This window comes from Dipteris shenzhenensis, chromosome 28, assembly GCF_047967505.1.
Source record: "Dipteris shenzhenensis isolate YYH24624 ecotype China chromosome 28, Dip_SZ_1.0, whole genome shotgun sequence".
Taxonomy (NCBI): domain Eukaryota; kingdom Viridiplantae; phylum Streptophyta; class Polypodiopsida; order Gleicheniales; family Dipteridaceae; genus Dipteris; species Dipteris shenzhenensis.
In genome coordinates this window covers 29,630,096-29,640,225 of record NC_141623.1, presented here as the reverse complement: position 1 = coordinate 29,640,225, position 10,130 = coordinate 29,630,096, and the positions used below count along the sequence as shown (strand labels likewise).

Here is a 10,130-nt window from a genome sequence, read left to right as displayed (position 1 = left end):
ATGAGCACATCGCACATGCTTGGTACAACACAAGTCAGTGGTTGCCTAAACTGGCCTAGTAGTTGTCTGTGATTGAGTTTTGAAGTAGTTTAATTGTTTAATTCTTGCTGGACTTAATGTGATTGTCCTAAGCCGGCCCGGTGGTTGGAATATCATATCACTATGCTGGTTCAGGGTCAAGAACTAGTTATGTGAATGTCCTAAACTAGCATGCCAGAGTAGCAATATATTTCAGATGAAAATAGACAAAATACTGTTATTTTCTAATTAATGACCAGCTCGGTGGTTGAAATTGATGTGTTTCCCAGTAGTCAAATTAGTCAAGTTTAATTTTTCGGGTGGTTTGGTTCATATACTATTTAATTTCTAGACCAAGCTATCTTGGACATAATGTGATTGTCCTAAACCATCTCATTGGTTGGAACGCCATGCAATATGAAACCATGCTGGTTTGGTTCAAACGGGAGTTATGTGATTGTTCTAAACCAATGTGGTTGAATATAAATAAACAAAAATATATTTTCAATAGAAATAATTGATGACTAGCCCGGTGGTTGAAATTGCTATGTTTCCTAGTAGATAAATTAGTAAAGTTTAATTTACTTATTGGTTCGCATCATATACCAGTTAATTTCTAAACAGGCCTAGCTAGACTTAATGCCATTGTCCTAAACCAACCTAGTAGTTGGAACATCATGCAAGCCTCAATAATCGTGATTTCACAGACACTTTGAGTACATTTCTTGCACCATGTCTACGACTAGCAACCTCAATTTGGAGGCATCTGCTAAGCTAGACAAATCCAATTATGGCACATGGAAATACCGAATGGAGACCATTCTTGTAATTCAAGACAAATGGGAGTATGTTGATGGGACTACACCTAGACCATTGGATGATCCAGCCAGTAGTAGCGTGACTTCACCTATTGCCATAGCATCTATAGCGAGATCTACGACAAGATCTACAACTGCACCAACAGTGACCGCACCTGTAGAGTAGTAGAGTAGATCCTCCCATTGCCAGAGCACAGGTAGAATGGGACAAGAAAGACAAAATTTATGCATATCATTTGATCAAGTAGAGTGTGCAAGATGTCATGCTAGGATAGCTCAACACAGTCAACATCAAAAGAAGCATGGGATATGAACTCACAGCTCTCTATGAGTCTAAGAACACTTCCAAGATTCTCACACTAAGAAACCAAATAAGCCAGAGTTTTTGCAATAGCAATGAAACCAATCTTGCTTATGTACTCAGGATCAAGGATTACAACAATCAACTCATAGCAGTAGGAGAGACTATGAATCCCACAGAAATGGTTCAAGTCATCTTGAATGGACTAGGAGAGGGATACGAGAATCTAGTCTAGGGTATTGCCAATAGCAAATTCCAACACTTGAAGAGATTCAGTCAGTTTTACTTGGTTAAGAAATCAGGACGCAAGCCATTCACCTATGTAAAGGTTATTCCAGCGATCAAGCATTCACAACTTCATATAGAAGCAGAGGCAGAGGCAGAGATAGATCATTTCAGTGAAGTGGTTGGTGATCATCAGTAACAAAGTCATCAACAAAGTCAGCATCAACATCATCCTCATCAACATCAACATCGAAATCGAGGAAATCATTCCAATAGAGGAATGTTCCAAGGACAAGGGAATGCATCCATCAATGTGTCACACATTCATTGCAACTATTGTCATAAGTTTGGACACTATGAAAGAGATTGCCACACGAAGCAGTACGGGAGGTCAATCAAGCAGCAATCAAGGGAATTTCTGAGGAAGAGGATATCATCGTGGTGGACATTCAAGTCATAGTCATTATGACAATGAACCTGAGAATATGTTCCTTGCAAGCAAGGATATGCAGAAGACTAAAATAGTGTATCCTGACATAGATTGCAATTTGAAAGGAAAATTCAATTATCAATGTGATCAATCAGATTAGGATCTTTGGTACATCAACAGCGGTGCATCATTTCATATGACAAAGCATCTGGAATGGTTCACAGAGATGAAACCATTAGAAGGATAGAAGATGCCATCTACATGATAATACATCGAATCTAGTTCAAGGGAAAGGCATTGTCCCTATGAACAATTGCATTGGTACGAAAGGATTGGTGAAAGATGTACTCTATGTTCTGAAGCTCAGCAAAGAATCTCTTGTCAGTTGGTCAAATGACAAAAAAAACCTACCGAGTCATCATTGACGTAGATATTAGAGACAAATCTAGAGGATATTAGCAGAGCTAGAAGGAAAAGCAGTCAAGGAAGGACGCTTGTTCAGAATGCTAGCTTCAGTACCAGATTTGCATGAGCATATGCTCATGCATAAGCATAAGCATATGAGCGTAACATAGGCAAATGCATATGCTTATGAAAAGAAGAGAAAAGAGGATGAAAGAGAGGAAATAAGAGAGGTGAAAAGAAGAGATAGAGGGGAAAAGAGAAGGAAAAAAGAGAGGGGAGAAGCATATGAGCATATGGTCATGCATAAGTATAAGCATATGAGCATAAGCATAGGCAAATGCTTATGCTTATGAAAAGAACAGAAGAGAGGATGAAAGAGAGGAAATAAGAGAGGGGAAAGAAGAGAGAGAAGAGAAAGGAAGAGGGAAAAAGAGAAGGAGAAAAGAGAGGGAAAAAGCATATGAGCATATGACCATATGCTCATGCATAAGCATAAGCATAAGCATAAGCATATGAGCATAAGCATAGGCAAATGCATATGCTTATGAAAAGTTGAGAAAAGAGGATGAAAGAGAGGAAATAAGAGAGGGGAAAAGAAGAGAAGGAAGAGGAAGGAAGAGGGGAAAAAGAATGAAAAAAGAGAGGGGAAAAGAGCATAAGCATAAGAGAAGGAAAAAGAAGAGGGGAAAATAAGAAAAGAGAGGAGAAAAGAAGAAAAGAGGGGAAAAAAGAGAAAAAGAGAGAAATCATATGCTTATGCTTATGCATGAGCATAGGAGCATATGCTCATGGATAAGCATAAGCTTATGAGAGAGATACATAGACAAATGAATATCATTATGAAAAGAAGAGAAAAGAGGATCAAAGAGAGGAAATAAGAGAGGGGAAAAGAAGAGGAAGAAGAGAAAGACAAAAAGAGAAAAGAGAAGGAAAAAAGAGAGGGGAAAAGAAGAAAAGAGAGAAAGCATATGCTTATGCTTATGCTTATGCATGAGCATATGAGCATATGCTCATGCATAAGCATAGGCAAATGCATATGCTTATGAAAAGAGGAGAAAAGATGATGAAAGAGAGGAAATAAGAGAGGGGAAAAGAAAAGGAAGAGGGAAAAAGAGAAGGAAAAAAGAGAGGGGAAAAGCATATGAGCATATGAGCATATGCTCATGCATAAGCATAAGCATATGAGCATAAGCATAGGCAAATGCATATGCTTATGAAAAGAAGAGAAAAGAGGATGAAAGAGAGGAAATAAGAGAGGGGAAAAGAAGAGAAGGAAGAGGAAGGAAGAGGGGAAAAGAGAATGAAAAAAGAGAGGGGAAAAGAAGAAAAGAGAGGAAGAAGAGGAAATAAGAGAGGGAGGGAAAGAGGGGGGAAAGAGGGAGGAAAAGAGGAAAAGAGTGAAAGAAGAGGGAATAAGAGAAGAGAGGGGAAGAAAGGGTTCCTACGCCCATCACTGTAGCTAGCGCTTCTATAGGCCAATGCAAATAACGAAAACAAAAAAAGGAAAAAAGAGGAAGCACTTTCTTACCTGGAAAAGTCTCGCTCGGTGTTTCGTGGACTGGCCCTACAAACGAGAGGAGACATACAATTTTTTAGATAACTACTTAGAGGAAGGAGGAGTTTGGAGAAGTAACATTCCAAAGGGATTGGATTGAGGGGACAAGCATAAGCCTACAAACAAGGAGAAAGCACGAAAGGAAGGGAAAGAGGAGGAAGAGAAATACCATAAAGAGGAGGTGAGTCTTCTTTCTTTCACCAAATCTATTTTTTTGTCCTGAATCTCTAAAAATCAAGCATGAAAATTACACATAGGCATAGCAATGCAAAGAGAGACATGCTTTAACACTCACAAAATGAAATCTCACAAAAAATGAACCTACATTGCTTAAAGAGACACATCTTGTGGAAAAACTTCCTTTCACACAAGCAGAGAGGGAGAAGGGTGCAGAGGGAGCACAAGTGTTGTGAGAGAAGCTTGGTAGGGGTGAGGAGTGTGGGGGATAGAGGAGGAAAGCGAGGTCACCAAATATAACTTGGGAGGAGAGATTTTTGCTTTTCTCACAATAGAGTTGTGAAAGATGGCGTCGCGTAGGATTTCGAGTTGTACCCTAAAAGTATCACTATATAGTGACACTTATACCCTAAGTGTTGCTATATAGTGACACATATCCTAAAAGTATCGCTACATACTTATACCCTAAAAGCATCGCTATATAGCGACGAAACAGGGCAAAGCATCACTATATAGCGACGGTTCAAGGCACTTGATCTAAGAAGAGAGGGAAGGAGCTCATGGGTGGCTATTTTTTGGATTTTAATGGATTTCCTTGCATTTTGTGTTTTGATTTTGGAGGTGTGCAGATGGAAGGGATGAGTGGAAGCTTGTTAGATGATGCACCAATGCTCGGGAGCACAGAGTGGCTTACGGAGAGGTTGTATTGTCATTGCACTCATTGCAAGCGAGAAGTATGACATCAACGCCGTATTGTCATGCGCCACTTGAGGATGTATGGGGAGGAGCCCAAACCAGTACCCACCGTTGGTGGTGCATGTGGTGATGGATCATCAAAAAGTCAATGCTATTTGAGTTTGTGATTAATATTGCATGCGTACACGACACCAAATCTCGAGACAAGATCTTATATTTATACGAAACCTTGAGACATGATGAGGAGGGTGGCGAGGGTGTGCGTATACCTTCACACTTTGAGAAGGAATATAGTGTCCCAGATGTGCCAGATGATGATGAAAGATTGACTAAAGCCTCTACAACGCATGTTGATGGGTGCACTCCCAGGGGGTCAAAGTGTCACATGAAGACGAATTCAAACATAGAGATTGGGGAACCTTGGATGAAGGTTCAATTCATGAGATGAAAGGGGGTTTCAAGAACAAAGATTCTAAGAACTTGGAGGAAAGGTGGGTTTGAAAAATAGAGATTGGGGAACTTGGAGGAAAGTTCAAGTCCCTTGGGAAGCTCCTTTCTTGTGTGAGCTTAGGCCGCGGGAAGTTGGTCCCTCAATATAGTTGGCCATGGGTGTATGTGCGAGAAAAAAAAATCACAAAAAAAGATGTCTTCGAGACGAAATAAAAATCAGAGATCGGTTGTCCGCCTAAGGGTGGGAAATACTCCTTTTTTGGCTTGCCCGGAGGAAAGGCTATAGTGAGGAGTGAGTTTTATGAAAGATGGGAAATTTTCTATTTTTGCCCGGTTTGCATGTCAATATGGCATTTGATTGTTTCTCCCCCTTTCTCTCTCTCTCTCTCTTCTTCTTCTTCTTGCTTGCTATTTTTGTCCCCACTTCTTACTCCCCTTTTCTCTCTCTTCTTTTTCTTGCTTGCTATTTTTATCCCCACTTTTTACTCCCCCTTTCTCTCCTCTTCTTCTTCTTGCTTGCTTTTGTCCCCACTTTTTTCTCCCCCTTTCTCTCTCTCCTCCTCCTCCTCTTCTTCTTCTTCTCTTCTTCTTCATCTCCTTCTCTCTCAGCTTCCCTGTTCATCTCCTTCTCTCTCAGCTTCCACGGCAATGTATTCAACTTTTCGCAATTGAGAGAACATTGATATTTAAGTCGGGTTATACGTGGCATAATTACGGCTTAACAACAATTAAGCGGCGTAGTTACAAATTTTGGCTCGACAAAATGCGTCCACTCTGATCGACTAAGTTAGCAACAGGATTGGAAGCTCAGCTTCTATCGACGCCGACGCCAAGAAAGACGACTATCCTCAAGCAAATGCGCGCGGCTGATGATGAGAAGCTGGGTGGTCGAAGAAGCATTGCATCCCGGGATGATTCATCAAGCCCGGGGGGGGAGGAACTGCATCAGGGAACAGATTTGGAGCTTGTCCGGCGCAGCTGAGATTGTTAATGTCGTTATTGCTCCTGCTGTTGCTAATGCTCGTGTTAAATAGATCAGTCGCGAGCTGCAGATCGGGCGCTGAGCAAGCCACATTAGCGGTATTGTTGTTGCTGCAAAGATGGATGTCCGAATTGTTGTTGCTGTCATTGTTGTTGATGTCGCTGTTGTTGCAAAGATTAACCTCCAGAGGGCAACCCACATTGTTGTTGATATTGCTGCTGGAAATATTAACGTCTGGGAAGAGATCTCGAGCAGAGGCGCAGCCCAAATCGTTGTTGCTGCTACAATTGTTGTTGTCGTAGTTGCAGTTTGCGTTGCAAACATTGTAGAAAGGTTGATTTGAATACATGAACGATCTCCTGGACCAATTCTCCAGCCTCTCGAGAGCTTGAACTTGCATCTTCAAGAACTTCAAGTAGTGTATGGCTTCATCCAACATGGAGGCAGTGTCCATCTTTGTACCCCCAGGCACCAGCCTCTGCAAAATCCTTATGCGGTCGCTGATCCTCTCCCTCCTCCTGCGAGCTGCAACGCTCTGCGGGTCTTTGGATATCCTCACGTTCCTCCTCTTGGGCTTGCTTATGCCTTGTATGCTGCTCAAATCGATAGGCTGGAAGGCAGCAACCCTGTACAGTAGCTCCCTCATGCTTGCCCGATCGCCAGGAGCACAGGCTGCTCCTGCTGGTCCTGTTGTGGTCATCAATGGAGTCGTTGCCACATGACTGAAGAGGCAGCTCGTGTTCGCACCCATGGGAGCTTGATCTGCTGCATTAGCCATTTCTACAAAGCTTGCTGGCGCAGCCTCATCTCCTTCCAGCATCGCCTCTGCTTGATGGCAGGGATGCCCCAATACAACCGTTGCTCCCGGCATCCCTACACATTCAGATGCTTCTCCCACCGCTTCGTAAGGCTGAGGAATCATAGGATTAACGTCGTAAGGCTGACCTCTCCATTCCGTCATCTCGCGCCCTGCCTGATCCAAACAGTCCGCACGCTTGGACCCCTGGTCGAACTCTCCTCGCTGCACAACTTCGGCTGCACTCGACCCTGCCTGATGGCCTTCATTTGCACGCCTGCTCTCAAGTGTCACAGCCGAGTCCAAAGACACCACGGAGCTCGACGTCCTCATAAACATCAGCTCGTCTCCTGAACCTCCCCCCTCGAGAGGAAATTTTGCTGGAGCCTCCTCAGCACTTGTGTAAAACCCATCATCTTCTATGAGCTCGCTCGTTGAATCTACCATGCTGCTGAGGGAGGAAGTATTAGCCTTATCACCTTCCACACAATCTGGGGTGCTATCGACCTCCAAAGATTCAAATGCTGACAGTGTTCTGAAATCCCCAGAGAATGGATGCACGCTGTCCCCTACATTGACAGCTGCTTTGCTCAAAGAGGACCCATTCGAGGCAAACGGATCTTCCATTGCTCCAGCAGCCTTCTCCGTTGGATTGTTTAAAGCCGATGTAGCCAACCAATTGCTCAAAGCATGACTCCAGCCCATCCCTGTCGCCCTGCTGGCAAGAACGGCGTCCGCTGCGAATTTTATGGCTTCATGACGTTGCCCGAAGTCCAGTTTTTCAGTCCTGCTCACCAATTGCAAGGCAGGAAGAAGCTCGTTTACGTACTGTTCAAGCTGCTCTTGAGAAACACCAGGCCCGCTTGGAAGAGGAATTGGATCTGACGTACCCAAGAATGATGGAATTTGATCGGAAGCAGGACTAAATGAGTCTTGCGGAGGCAAAGTGAGCGTTTGCAATTCCAATATCCCTCTGAGAACGTCAGCGAGCTCCCGAGCTTGGGAATCTCTATGCCTACAAGGCGCTGGTGGGGGGGTGGTGATTTCTTCTGTCTGGAGCGTAGGTAATGCCCAAGAAGAGAAAATAGGACCACGAGACATAGTCTCAGGGTGGCAGAGGGGGTTTCCGCAGCCCGGGTAGAAAAAAGGAGAATCGAGATCATCATTGAATTTCGCGGAGGCCATTGATCCGACGGGAAAGAGAAAAAAATTCAGGAAGTGGGTATATGAAGGAGAAAACAGGAAGGCTTTCACAGAAGACTCCGATCCACTTATACAAGCTTTCTAATATACAATGTCACGATCTGCAAGGCGATTTGTGTAGGTCTTGTTGGAGATCTGATGCAGAGGTTTGCAACGTCGCCATCTTCGGCCTGTTAGCACTCATGTGCGGGGCAAGATACATTACAACGGATCAATCACCTTCTTCTGTCCTGTGCTCCAGAGCCTGTTCGATAAACACAGCACTATCAGTATAAATTACGAGAGCAAAAACAACATAAGAAAACATAGATCCCAACCACATTCTGAGGGCTCTTTGAATTTAAGGGCAATCCTCTTCAGATATAGAACGGTACCAAATGCAATTTGAACGAAGCACTATATTTTCGTGGTTCTTATAAAACCATGCATTTGGGGCAGGCAATCCAGAACACTAGCCCAGTCAGTCGCCCAAGCTAGCTCAAATCAGTTACGATTTCAACCTAGCTAAGTCAGTCACCCTTTCAAGCTAGCTAAGTCTGATCATCGTAAAGTAAAGTGAGTTGGGGCTTGTCAAACGTGGAATGTATATACAAGTGGCACTAGCTTTTTTTTGTGAAGAAAAAACTTCGATCTGTCTAAAACAGCAGCAAATAGGCAATTGTCTCATCATGTGTCTCTTCCCCCCTTTCATTGGAGCACGACAACATTGGGACTTTTGGGAGTGGACTGCTACCAAATTGTGAAAAGTAAGCGACAAAAAAACATGGAGATAAACAATTGCAAACCACTGCCAATGTCTTGGGATCTACAAATTAGCGTAATAGACAACAGACTCAACCTGTCATGTCCACACAGGAAACTTGCTCGTTCAGAAGCTTGAAAATAACGGTCGTATTTGTGTCTCCTTACATTGACGAGACAACGAAAAATCGGCGAGGGAAAAGAAATTCCACAATCTGCAGCTACCAAGCTATGATCTAGATCCCTATGATGTAGCTAGCTGGGAGGGGGACAAAGGGGCAGAGCACGAGTGGAGCTCGAGTTATAAATTGAAGTGAGAGACAGCAGTAGAAGAGAAAGGAGCGAGGAGAGGAAGCGGCAGGCTGTGACACAATGCGCACCAAGGGGAGCAATTTATCAGAAAAGATAACGGTAAGGGATCACAAGGAGGGGGGTGTGGCAAACGTGGGGAAATTCGATGAAGCGGATTGGGTGGAGGGGGAGGAGGGAACAAGAGGCAGGAGGCGGGGGGGGGGGGGGCGCATGGGTGATGGGACAAGGAGCTGGGAGGAGATGGAGGATGAATCGAGACGGGGTGTAGGGAACAAGGTGTGGGAAGGAGAGATGGAAGCTAGGAGGTGATGGGAAAGGAGGAGGTATGATATGGTGATTGCTGAGGAGGGTGGTGGAGAGGAAGAAGGTGGCTATGGCGAAGGTGCTTCTCTTTCTCTCAGGTTTAAGGTGATGGTGCGAGACACAGCGGTTTCTCAAAACCACGACGGTTTAGCGGAAAGTCGAAGCCTCCACGTTGCCCCCCTCCCCACGTGCTATTCCATCCTTAACATGCTGACCTTCCAGATACCCATTTCTCTTCTCCCCCCCCCCCCCCCCCGCCCTCAAACTCAACCCTCGTTGCCCTCTCAATGCCTCCTTTCCCACCGGGAAAAAAGGTGGGGACCGCATGTTTACCACCCTCGCTTGTCTTCCTTTCCCCACCAGGGAACATGGTGGGGACCACATGCCTCCTTGGCATCAAACCTCCCCACTTGTACCCATACAGGGCATCTTCACGGGCCCACGTTGCGGAAATGTGTGCCCTCAATTAGCGGATACTATCCAAGGAATAGTCTCTTGGAGAGATTTTCGCCTTCCTCTTTGGTTTTGTAGAAGCACGTGTTAACATCGGCGATTTGAGTGAGTGAAGATAGAGAGTCCTAATGCATCAAAGCAACCACTCTTTGCGCTGAGATGTTCCCACAAGGTTACTGCTACGACTCACCCGGTGTTAATGATTCATCACGAGAATGTGCTCTCAAGCCTTTAGAAGTTAACTTCAAGCACCACTCAAACTAGG

General features: G+C 44.3%; 1 protein-coding gene across 1 annotated transcript; it reads right to left on the bottom strand.

Moving 5' to 3' along the window:
* Nucleotides 1-5,848: 5,848 nt before the first annotated feature.
* Nucleotides 5,849-9,109, bottom strand: LOC147883431 (uncharacterized). The gene is made up of 2 exons (XM_087399722.1): nt 8,895-9,109; nt 5,849-8,300 (listed from the first exon to the last, which is right to left on the bottom strand). The coding sequence occupies exon 2, from the start codon at nt 8,036-8,038 to the stop codon at nt 5,924-5,926; it is 2,115 nt and encodes a 704-aa protein (XP_087255848.1). The 5' UTR covers nt 8,039-8,300; nt 8,895-9,109; the 3' UTR covers nt 5,849-5,923.
* Between the last annotated feature and the right edge of the window lie 1,021 nt (nt 9,110-10,130).

Bases quoted from the DNA above. Each gene is read 5' to 3' on its own strand.
- LOC147883431 (XM_087399722.1), bottom strand. From the start codon at position 8,038: ATGGCCTCCGCGAAATTCAATGATGATCTCGATTCTCCTTTTTTCTAC.